At 35.6% G+C, this 12,898-nt stretch overlaps 2 protein-coding genes across 3 annotated transcripts; both read left to right on the top strand.

Moving 5' to 3' along the window:
- Positions 1-333: 333 nt before the first annotated feature.
- LOC130960484 (putative disease resistance RPP13-like protein 1) lies at positions 334-4,986 on the top strand. Its single transcript, XM_057885891.1, has 2 exons — positions 334-4,387; positions 4,560-4,986. Exon 1 carries the CDS (start codon positions 663-665, stop codon positions 4,368-4,370), a length of 3,708 nt encoding a protein of 1,235 aa, XP_057741874.1. The 5' UTR covers positions 334-662; the 3' UTR covers positions 4,371-4,387; positions 4,560-4,986.
- Positions 4,987-6,491: 1,505 nt separating this feature from the next.
- Positions 6,492-10,770, top strand: LOC130961787 (putative disease resistance RPP13-like protein 1). Of its 2 annotated transcripts, XM_057887796.1 has the most exons (3): positions 6,492-10,307; positions 10,409-10,453; positions 10,534-10,770. In XM_057887796.1, coding segments are annotated over exons 1-2 (3,711 nt in total). In that variant the 5' UTR covers positions 6,492-6,597; the 3' UTR covers positions 10,410-10,453; positions 10,534-10,770. The 2 variants fall into 2 exon arrangements, with proteins under 2 accessions (XP_057743779.1, XP_057743778.1); XM_057887795.1 differs by having other exon boundaries at positions 10,409-10,770.
- The last annotated feature ends 2,128 nt before the right edge of the window (positions 10,771-12,898 follow it).

Raw genomic sequence — 12,898 nt, 5'->3', positions numbered from 1 at the left:
AGGACATAATAATTGACGGTAGAAATAATCTATACAAACATAAAAACAATGAGAGATTGCCAGCTAATAGAAATTTCTTTCCAGTGACAGTATAATTATATCATCAATGATTAATGATATAGTATAACTACAGCTTGTTTTTAGTTTACTAAGTGGTAAGGGCTACAGCATGTTCTTCAACTACTCAAATAATTCAACAACAAAGCTTGTCTACTCAATAATTATCAGGGAACAATAAATAAAATCAATAAAATAAACAATAAAATCCTTTAGAATCAATAAAATTGAAAGTTTCCAGCTCAAACCAATAAAAAAAAAAAGAAGGCAGCACTAAGTATCATGATTTCGAAGAGTTAGTTACATAGACTTTCCTAGGCATGTAACCAATTGTGTATCTTTATTCTTTCCCCATTTGACAGCTCTTGTTATAAGTTATATCAGATCTTAAACAAGGGAAGCAGATCCCAAAATCATGCATTATTAATGAAACGAAGATCATGAGCTCATGAAGTCAACTTCACTCACAGCACATAAAAACAAACACTTCCCTTAGCTTCAAAATCCAGAGACTACATTGCAAACTGCAAACCCATCTCTCATCCATCACCTTTCTTTCTTCGTTCTGATTCAATCTGATCTGCTGCTGCATTTGAGATTCAATCATGGCTGCAAAACTTGATGGTGGAGCTTATCTCACTTCTTTCGTTGATGCTGTTTTAGACAAGTTGTCTTCAATACTTGAAGATGACTCTGTCCTTAAAGGAAACTACTCTGCCCAGGAGTTGCTTGGAAGGTTGGAGAAAAGTCTGTATGATGTTGGACCTGTTCTTGATGATGCTGAGCAGAAGCAGTTCATTGACAAGAGAGTCAAGAAGTGGCTTGTTGATCTCCAAGATGCTCTTTATTTTGCTGATGACTTGCTTGATGAACTCTCTACTAAGGCCGCCATCGCGGCTACTCAAGGGGATCCAGGTAACTCTTCTTCCTGCTCTCGTCTTGTTGATTCGTATATTGAAGATAATGGCGACATGGAAAAAATAGTTGGCAAACTAGAGTCTCTTGTAGAACGAAAAGCTAAACTTGGTCTAGAAAAGAGTGCCAAGTTGGACACATCATGGAGAATTCCATCCACATCTCTCGTTGTAAGTTCTGACATATTCGGTCGGGACAAAGAGAAGAGAGAGATAATCAAACTGTTGCTAGATGATTCTGAATCACCTCTTACTCTGATCCCAATTTGGGGTATGGGTGGAATAGGAAAAACTGCTCTGGCTCAACTGGTTTACAGTGATGCCGAAGTAGTGGGAAAATTTGACACTAGAGCTTGGGTGTGTGTTGCTGAAAATTTTAATCCTATTAGCCTTACAAGAACTATACTAGAGAAAATAACTTGTAGTTCTTATAAGAGGGATGATTTTGATTCACTTCAAACTCATCTGAAACAAAAGTTGATAGGAAAAACATTCTTAGTTGTTTTAGATGATGTCTGGCATGATCAACAAGACATTTGGGAGGATCTTCTAAAACCTTTTCGCTACGGCAATCACGGAAGTAAAATCCTTTTGACAACCCGTAGTGAAAAGGTTGCTTCTGTGGTTGCAACTACCGATCTACATTACCAACTGAGTTTGTTGTCTAATGAAGATTGCTGGTTAATATTTTCAAAACACGCACGTCTTTCTGCTGATTCTATGAAGAATCCAACTCTGGAAAAAGTTGGCAAAGATATTGTGAAGAAGTGTGATGGATTGCCCTTGGCAGCTCAAGCACTCGGAGGCTTATTGCGTGGAAATTCTGAAGTCAAGTCTTGGAATCATATATTGAAGAACGAGATCTGGAAATCCTCCAATGACAAGATCAAAATTGTTCCAGCTTTAAGAGTTAGTTATTATTACCTTCCCTCGTGTCTAAAAAAGTGTTTTGTTTATTGTTCCATATATCCCAAGAGTTATGAATTTGATAAAGATGAATTGATCTTGTTATGGATGGCGGAGAATCTCTTACAACCAGTAGGAGAAAAGACTCTAGAAGAAGTTGGTGACGAATATTTTGATGAATTATTTGTGAGGTCATTTTTCCAACCTCATAGTACCAATGAAAAGACATTTGTGATGCATGATCTTGTGCATGATTTGGCAATGATCTATGCTGGAGAATTCTGTTTTAGAGCAGAAGAGCATGAAAATGCTGTTGAGATTGATATTAAAACCCGTCATTTATCACATAATGCTAAAGGCAATTATACAATCTCAAAACTTCTAGGAGTTTGTGCTAGAGTAGAACATACAAGGACATTTCTTGAAATCAATTTGTCACCAAATATCCCATTTGACATGGAAAACACACCTTGTATCTTGTTGTCAAAATTGAAGCGCCTTAGAGCTTTGTCGTTCAAATGCTTTCCTCTTGAGTCGGTGCCTGATTCAATAGGTGAGTTGATTCATTTGCGTTACTTGGATCTCTCTGGAACCTACATTGTGACATTGCCCGAGTCTTTGGGTAATCTTTACAATTTGCAGACCTTGAAGCTGATTGGATGTGAAAAATTGAAAATGCTTCCGGATGGCATGCAGAATCTTGTAAATTTAAGGCATCTTGATATTAGAGCAACTTGTTTGCGCGAGATGCCGAAAGGCATGAGCAAATTGAAAAGTTTGCAGTTTCTAAGCGACTTTGTTGTTGGGAAGCATGAAGAGAACAAGATCAAAGAACTGGGAGCACTTGCGAATCTGCGCGAATCAATTTCCATCGACAAATTGGAGAATGTGGTCGACAGCAGTGAAGCTTGGGAGGCAAGAATGTTCGATAAGGATGGCATTGACTCTTTGAAGTTGAGTTGGTCGTCAAATAAAAGTAGGGATGTAGTTTTTGCTTTTGGTGTCAAAAAGAAGGATGCAGCTGATTCCCAAATTGAAAGAGATATACTTGACAAGTTACAACCTCACAGTAATTTGAAAGAAGTAGAGATATGTGGTTACAGAGGCACAACGTTCCCAGATTGGTTGGGAAATTCTTCCTACCACAACATCACCACACTAACCCTGCAACATTGCAATAAATGTTCTGTGCTTCCTTCATTTGGACAATTGCCCTCTTTGAAGCACCTTACAATTTCAGATTTTAAAAGTCTGAAAACTGTGGGTGCTGAGTTTTACAAGGGTGGATCTTGTCTGGAGACACCATTTCCAGTGCTTGAAACTCTTACATTTTGCTCAATTAGTGACTGGGTGGAGTGGCGTTTAATGGAGTTTGCATTCCCTCGACTTGCGGAGCTTACCTTAAGTGACTGTCGCATGTTGAGAGGAGATTTGCCGAATCATCTACCATCTTTGCAATCACTTACCATTGACAATTCCAAGTATCTCCGTTGTTGTCTTCCAAGAGCTCCTGTGATGACCTCTTTAAACATAGTTGGTGCTGGAGAAGTGAGAACTAGGGAGCTACCTCCTTTACTGCGTAAACTATCAATTCATGGAATTGATCAAGTGGAGCCGGTGGTTAAGGCCTTTCGGCATAAGCAACTGACTTGCCTCACGTCTTTATCCATCTCAGATTGTTCCTTCCACATATCATTTCCAGTGAGTAGTATTCCTGCATCACTACAAGAGTTGACAATATCAGGTTGTGTAAAACTAGAACTCGAAATGGATGGGCATCACAAGTCCCTGCAGTCACTGAATATAATTAACTACTATGATTCAGCTACATCCTTCTCTTGGGATGCCTTTCCAAATCTCGTGCGTCTCCAAATCAAGGAGTGTAGAAACATGGAGTCTATTGTGGTGTCACAGTCTCTTTCATGTCTTCGGTCTTTATATATATCCGGTTGTTGGAGTTTGAAGTCAGTGTCAACGCTATGGATGGCAGCACCTCAGCTAGAGGATCTCACAATACTGGAATGCCCAGAGATTGAATTGACTCCTACAGGGGATGGGGATCCACATTGTAGCCTGAAATCTCTTACTATCAGCTACTCCAAACTAATCAGTTGTGCAGCATTCATGAATTTGCAATTTTATGGACTTACTCATCTTCGCATTTTCGGTGAATATAAGGAGAGTGTGAAGTGCCTCCCAAAGGAAGGTTGGTTGCCTGCCTCACTTGAGTCTCTCACACTTTTTTACATTCAAAGTGTGGAGACGTTGGAATGCAAGGGACTTGCTCATCTCAACTGTCTCCAACAATTAAGTATTCATCATTGCTCCAAGTTGAAGAATATTGAGGGAGACAAGCTGCCTGCCTCTCTAAAACAACTCATCATCAAAGGAACCCCTTTGTTGGGAAGACGGTGCGAGGAGAAGGATCCAGAGGTTTGGCCCAAAATCTCCCATATCCATGGTATTCAAGTTGATAGCAGATGGATTTTGTAATCTAACAACTTCAACAGGTAACTGTTTCTTTATATATCTCTCTCTCACACACACAACAATATTCTCTATTGCCCAAATATATTTTCATTCTTCATTCTGTTTACAATATTCTTCTTCTTCATTATTATTAATGTCTTATATCATTCATTCCTTACTCACACAGTTAACACTTTATAACTTCTCATACAGCTTATCCATGGAGCCAACATCACAACTTCTGCAGCTATGGTTTTTCTTTTTCTGCATGAAGTTTGGGGTTCTCATAGAAAGCCACGTGGCCAGAGCCAATTCGTACATCTGCTGCAGGGTCAATCAGCTCCAGCTTGAGGAAGTGCCAAAGGAATACCAGGAAAAGACCTCATTGCCATCATAATATTGACCATTATCAAATTGATATAGTCCTTCTTATTGGGAAAAAAATTTTACCTTTAGAATTTCGGTTCATGTGTATGTTACTCTTTAATTTTTTTTTTCCTAAACCATTTGATAAGAAATTTCAGACACACGAACTAAAGTTTAGCAGATAAATTCATTTTTGCTTTAGTTATTGGGGTTTATACACGTATTATTGGGGTAAATTCATCATTTGCTATTCTTTTGCATACACGTATTTATTCCCCCCCCCCCCCCCCTATTTTATTATGCATTGTTGATTAAGAATTGTATGTTTCATTAGAAAAATAAAAAAATTAGTCAATAATGCAGCAACAACTATGTTTATCCCACTAAATATAAGTGAAAAGTTAAATAGTAATAATAAGATCTTTGACAATGAATAAAAGTTGAAATTTCCTCCTCAAACCATCAAATAAGAGAAGAAATAGAAAATAGGAAGACATGTGAAGGCAGCACTGAGTATCATTCAAAACAACATCCCATGGAATTTTTCATCAGAAAATGGTTAATATAATTCAAAATTCGTAATGTTATTTTTTTAACATATGTTTTAACATTACTTTTTTTAAAAGAAATTGTTAACAGATGTCTAAATTTTCTTAATTTTGTACACTTTCTGTATAACAAATATTTTTAGAAAATTGACCAAATATAGAGATGGTTGGAGACCGATCAAGTATTTTCAAATTGTAAAAAGACACTTTGTCATTAGAATAAATGGTCAAAGACCAAAAAAAATATTTATTCTTTTTATTTAAGATAATAGATATGATAAGAATTACTATAATTCAGTTGTTAAAGAATTAGTAAAAAAAATTAAAAGAATCAGGTTTAACTCTATCCAATAATTAGAAAGAACAAAAAAACCAAATATAAGAGAGACTAAGAAAAACCAAAATAGTTATTTCAATTTTCGAATACTCACGTACAAATTATTATTATTATTATTATTATTATTATTCCACACACACACAAAATAAAAGTGATAAACTTTGAAATGCTGAAAGTATTAACTTCTTGAACAAATTGATCTGGTTGATGGACTAGGCATGATGTATTTGGAAGCATCATAGAGATAATGTGAAACCAGATTCTGCTATCAAAACAGAATTAGTTGAAGTTAGTTATGAATTTCCGGATATAGTAATAATTTTCCAAATTCTAAATCAAACTTCAGATTCATTTTTCATTGCTTTCTATTCTCTTCTTCCTCTGCCATTTTGTCTAAGATTTCTTCAAACCAGAAATAGCCACCATTCTCTGCCATTCTGTCTAAGCTTGAGAAAAAATCACCTCAAATAATTGTCCTCTGAAATCACTGAAAAGGAAACATAATGTAATTTATTTATTTTTGGTGGCCTACCCAATGCTTCCTAGCATTCCGCGTGATCACCTCAGAACACGATCATAAAGTTCATCAAAGTCAACTTCATCTAAAAATAGTAAAGTTAATTTTTATGAAACAGAAATAAAAATCTAACAAAATGAAAGGAGAAAAATTATCTTACTTATAAGCCATTAAACATTAATGGTGGAAATTAATACACATTATTCACCTATAGTTGTTGTGTGGTTAAGGTGAGAAGAGTTTTAATATAAATTGATAATCTCATTAGATAACAAATAGAGAAAATAGAGAAAAAAGTATAAGAATTTTTTTGATAAATATTTTTTTATATATATTAAGAGGGAAGTGTTCTCCCTTAAAAGAAGAAGAGAATATTATTGTAATCTTCTTGTAATAGAGAGAAACTGCCAACCCTATCATCCATCAGCTTTCTTTCTTTCTTTGTTCTGATCCCATCTCATCTGCTGCACTAGAGATTCACCCATGGCTGCAAAACCTTATGGTGGAGCTTACCTCTCTCCCTTGGTTGAGGTTGTTTTGGATAACCTGTCTTCAATGTTTGAAGATGATTCTGTCCTCAACGGAAACGACTCTGCTCTTGAGTTGCTTGGAAGGTTGCAGAATTGTCTGTATAATGTTGGACCTGTTCTTGATGATGCTGAGCTGAAGCAGTTCAGTGACAAGAAAGTGAAGGAGTGGCTTGTTGATCTTCAAGATGCTCTCTATATGGCCGATGACTTGCTCGATGAGATCTCCACTAAAGCCGCCATCGCTGCCACTAAAAGGGAGGCAGGTAACTCTTCTTCCTGGTCTCGTCTTGTTGATTCATACATAGAAGATACTGGTGACATAGAAAAAACAGTTCGAAGACTAGAGACTGTCGTAGCAGGCAAAATTTCACTTCCTCTGAAGGAGGTTACAAAGTTGGACATGTCATGGAGAATTCCATCCACATTTCTTGTTGAACCACCGGAGATATGTGGCAGGAAAGAAGACAAGGAGGCCATACTGAAACTGTTGTTGGATAATGATGATGATGCTGATGATGGTGATTTATCTGTCATTCCCATTGTGGGCATGGGCGGAATAGGAAAGACTACTTTGGCCCAGTTGGTTTACCACGATGACAAAGTGAAGGAGAGTTTTGATTTTCGAGGTTGGGTTTGTGTGTCGGAAGAGTTTAATGTTGTCAAGGTCACCAAGACTATAATTGAGGCAATAGTTTCGTGGCGTTGTGACTTGACAAATTTGAATTTACTTCAGCATGATTTAAAAGAAGAGTTGTCGAGGAAAAAGTTCTTCATTGTCTTGGACGATGTATGGGATAAAAATTATGATGATTTGAATAGGTTTCTAAAACCTTTTCAGAACGGGGTTAAGGGAAGTAAAATTCTCATAACTACAAGAAATAAAAATGTGGCTTCTGTAGTGCAGACTATTTCACCTCATGAACTGAGTCCATTGTCTGATGAAGATTGTTGGTTGGTGTTTTCAAAGCATGCACGTCTTTCAACTATTTCTTTGGAGAATCCAACCCTGGAAAAAATCGGCAGAGATATGGTAAAGAGGTGTGATGGATTGCCCTTGGCAGCTCAAGCCCTTGGAGGCTTATTGCGTGGAAATTCGGATATCAGGTCTTGGAATCATTTACTAAAGAGTGAAATCTGGGAACTTTCATATGACAAGACAAATGTTGTTCCAGCATTAAGAATAAGTTATTATTTTCTTCCTTCATATTTGAAGCAGTGCTTTATTTATTGTTCCTTGTATCCCAAGAACTATGAATTTAGCAAGGATGAATTGATATTGTTATGGATGGCTGAGAATTTTTTGCAACCAGTAGATAAAAAGACTGTGGAAGAAGTTGGTGGTGAATATTTTGATGAATTAATTGCGAGATCATTTTTCCAACCTCACAATTCCCGTGAAAAGATATTTGTGATGCATAATCTTGTGCATGATTTAGCAATGACATGTGCTGGAGAATTCTATTTCAGAGCCGAAGAGCTTTGGAATGCAGTTGAGGTTGATATTAAAGCTCGTCATTTGTCACATAATGCCAAAGGTAATTATCCAATTTCAAAACTTTTGGGAGTTTGCGATACAGTAAAACACACAAGGACATTTCTTGAAATCAATTTGGAGTCATGGATCCCATTTAACATAGAAAACGCACCTTGTATCTTGTTGTCACAGTTGAAGTACCTGAGAGTGCTGTCGTTGAAATGCTTTCCTCTTGAGTCAGTACCTGATTCAATAGGTGATGAGTTGATTCATTTGCGTTACTTGGATATCTCTGAGACCAAGATTGTGACATTGCCAGAGTCATTGGGTAACCTATACAATTTGCAGACCTTGAAGTTGAATATCTGTACGAGTCTGATAATGCTACCTGCTGGCATGAAAGACCTTGTAAATTTGCGTCATCTTGGTATTGAGAGGAATGGGTTGCATGAGATGCCAAAAGGCATGAGCAATTTGAAAAGTTTGCAGTTTTTAAGTAATTTTGTTGTTGGAAAGCATGAAGAAAACAAGATTAACGAATTGGGAGCACTTGCAGATCTACAAAAATCAATTTCCATTCGGAAATTGGAGAATGTGGTGAACAGCAGTGAAGCTTTGGAGGCAAGAATGTGTGATAAGGATGGCATTGATTCTATGGTGTTGGGTTGGTCGTGGCATAGAGAGAATAGAGTTGATTCCGAAATGGAAAGAGATATACTTGACAAGTTACGACCTCACACTAATTTGAAAGAGTTATATATGGGTGGTTACAGGGGTACAAGATTTCCAGATTGGGTGGGACATTCTTCCTACCACAACATCACCAAAATAACATTGTATAATTGCTGCGGGTGCTGTATGCTTCCTTCACTTGGACAAATGCCCTCTTTGAAGCACCTAACAATTAAACGCTTTGGAAGTCTGGAAAGTGTGGGTGCTGAGTTTTACTTTAACCAGAATGGTGAATCTTGTTTGGAGACACCACCATTCCCAATGCTTGAAACTCTTAAGTTTGAGTCATTGGATTGCTGGAAGGAGTGGCGTTCATTGGAGTTCAATGCATTTCCGAGACTTAGGGAGCTTTCAATACAGGACTGTCCCATGTTGATACGAGATTTGCCCAATCATCTACCATCTTTGCAATCACTTACTATTGAGAGTTGCGGGCAGCTGAGGTGTTGTGTTCCAAAAGCTCCTGCAATGACCTCTTTAGGCATATTTGGAAACGGGAATGAAGTGAGAATTAGAGAGCTACCTCCTTTACTGCGTCAACTATCAATTGGAGGAAACGATCAAGTGGAGCGGGATGTGAAGGCCATAATGCATATGCAACTGAGTTGCCTCACTTCTTTATGCATCTCAAATTGTTCCTCCCACATATTGTTTCCAGTGAGTGCTATTCCCCCATCACTACAAGAGTTGACGATCGAGAATTGTGGAGAATCATTTGAATTCCAAATGGATGGGCAACATCACTCACTGCAGAAACTATCAATAGGGAACAGCTGTGATTCACATACATCCTTCTCGTTATTGGATGCCTTTCCAAATCTCGTGAGTGTTAGTATCAGCGAATTCCAAAAGATGGAGTCTCTTGTGGTGTCACGCTCTCTTTCTTGTCTCCTTTCTTTATATATCTTCTATTGTGGGAGTTTGAAATCTGTGTCAACGCTATGGATGGCAGCACCTCAGCTTGAGAAACTCTCATTAGTGGCTTGTCCAGAGATTGATTTGTGTGATACAGGGCATCCACACCGTAGCCTGAGATATCTTGAAATCACCTACAGCGAGAAACTAGTGAGCTCTGCAGCATTCATGCATCCGCAGTTTCATGGGATTACTAGTCTTATCTTTTATCGTGAAGTTTCTGATTACAGTGAGTGTGTGAAGAGCTTCCCAAAGGAAGGTTGGTTGCCTGCCTCCCTTGAGTCCCTCAGAATTAAATGCCTTAAAAGTGTGGGGACTTTGGAATGCAAGGGACTTGCCCACCTCACCTCCCTCCAGGAACTGCGTATTGAGCGTTGTTGCCAGTTGGAGAATATAGAGGGAGAAAAGCTGCCTGCCTCTCTAATAAAACTCGGCATCTATGATAGCCCTTTGCTGGCCGAACGATGCGAGAAGAAGGATCCACAGATTTGGCCCAAAATCTCCCATATCCCCGCCATTCAAGTTGATCGCAGATGGATTTGGTAATCCAACAACATTCTTCATTCTCTCTACAATATTCTTATTCTTCATTCAATCATTCTTATTAATGTGTTATATTGTTATATCATACCTTCTCATACAGATTATCCATGGACCCAACATAATGCTGAGAAATAAGACAGGAATAGTAAGATTTTTATATACTTTATAATGTTTGAATAACATTGATTACTCAAAAAACACGATAACTTATATGTGGTGTAACAGGTGAGACTGAAACCTTCATGCAAAAAGCAATCGTGCAACAACACGATTGAGCAAGTGACCCATTGCGTTGTAAAATTTAATATTTCCTTTTGGAATCCGCACTTTCGAACATTGAGACTTTTGGTTTGGTTTCTGTTTTCTAGAAATTTCATGTTGTACAATCTGTTGCAGACATGTATTTGAATTTGAATTTTTGGGATTTTTTAATTTGATTTCAATGTGTCATATGCTACTATATTCGGTGAATTGCCTTGGTGTTTATATATTGCACCACTGTGATAAATTGTTTTGCACCATCTATTCTTAATATATAAAAGTAGATACATAAGCATGCACCACATTACTTTTGAGACATTTCTTTTCTCCTACTAATGCCATGTCAATAATATTGCTTACTTGGCACAACTTTATAATCAATCACTCAATTCTTGTCAAATCAACTATTATTTCCAAATCAGCAAAAAAAATAAAATACTCAAATAAAAAACTAAAAATTAGAATCCAATAACTTTATAACCTCCAAATACATTGAATTTATATTCTTATATTTATTATATCTTACCGTTATAAACAATACAATAAATTTATAACCGCAACAATCAATTTATAAATTAAAAGTTTAAAAAATAAAAATTATATTTTATTATTATAATTATGTTTATTATAATCATTTTCATTTTTGTTAATGAGTTATACCTCAAATGGCATAGTCTCCCATATTGGTCGCAAGTTCGAGTCTCTGTATTTTTGGTAAAAAAAAATAATCATTTTAATTTTTATAAGTAACACTAGGTACAAAGAACTATTATTGTAGTTTTTACTTATTATTAAAAATAAATTCTATTTTATTTTACCAATATAAATTTTGAAAAGAATATTTGAAAATTAAAAAAAACAAATTTATTAAAAGAGTATCAAAACGAAACCAAAAAATATGATATTAGACATACATTTTCATATTAGATACAAATAAAAAACTAAAAAATAGAATCCAATAAATTTATAACCTCCAAATACATTGAATTTATATTCTTATATTTATTATAAACAATAAATTTATAACCACAACAATTAATTTATTAATTTTTATAAATAACTCACTAAAGGTAATAAATATTCATATTACAAATGTCATAATAATAATATTATTAATCATAATAAATTTTACGTTATAAGTATTTAAATTTCATACCATTTAAACTACATATATAAGTCTCTTATCACTATTCCTTCACATAACATCAAATTTAGTACAAAAAATTTTATTTCCAAACTGCAATGAGAATCTGATGATCAGGTATGACAAAAAAAAATCATAACATACATCATACATTCATACTTACTCAAATACCATATACCTAATGATAACATAAATTGAATATTGGAATAGGAAAAGATCATCACAATTTTAGCAATTATGTTAAATGTAAAAAGTGTCAGAAAAAAGCATATAAAAAAAAGAAACAACTACATTTGTGGCACATGTAATCAAACACAACAATATCCAACAATAAGGTAACTCTATATGCTTTTCATAATCTCATCTATCAAATTATTAGTTGCTAGCCCAATACTTATTTTAGGTTCAGAATTCAATTAAAGGTTTTACATCAAAGTGTTACAATAACTTTTGTACTATTTGATGGCGACACAAAAAACTTATTGGGCACAACTGCTTCAAATCTAATGACATTTCAGAAAAATAATGACATTGAAGCACCACCCCATCAAGAGATTAAGGAGAAAGAAAACCTTACAAATTCAAGACACATCTTCAAAAGAAGAACATACATACAAAGTTGGAACCAAATAACAAAATAGAAAGTGCATTAAACTCAACAATTCATAAAGAACATGTTTTCGCAAGAACGTACGACAAAAAGAAGAAAGCACCAACTCTAACAACCAACAAAAAAAAAGGAGGACGAGCGCCACATAAGATGACTAAGTCCATCAACTAAAACAAATGCAAAAATCAAGCCACTAAATAAAAATGTCACTTTGTACAACTCCAACATCCAAATCTTTTGTACTACAAATTATATAAAATAAAACACCTTTTAAATTTAGTTTCAATTTACACATATTTAATTTATTTCTACAAAATATAACAATTTTTAATATTTATTATATACAATCATTAATTTACCATCCCGCGCATCGCGCGGGTCTCATTCTAGTGTTGATAAGTGTTGTATCCGAAATGTGTCCGACACGCGGACACGGCAAATCGGAGAAGTGTCCATGCTTCATAGCTAATTTATATTATTCATTGATTATAGAAACCAGTTTTGTCAACACTAAGATCATCATACAAAGATGACGTACCAATCAAGATATTAAAGAGAAAGAAAAGTAAATAAAT

The sequence above is a fragment of the Arachis stenosperma genome, chromosome 2 (genome assembly GCF_014773155.1).
Source record: "Arachis stenosperma cultivar V10309 chromosome 2, arast.V10309.gnm1.PFL2, whole genome shotgun sequence".
NCBI lineage: Eukaryota > Viridiplantae > Streptophyta > Magnoliopsida > Fabales > Fabaceae > Arachis > Arachis stenosperma.
This window is presented reverse-complemented; position numbering and strand designations above follow the sequence as displayed.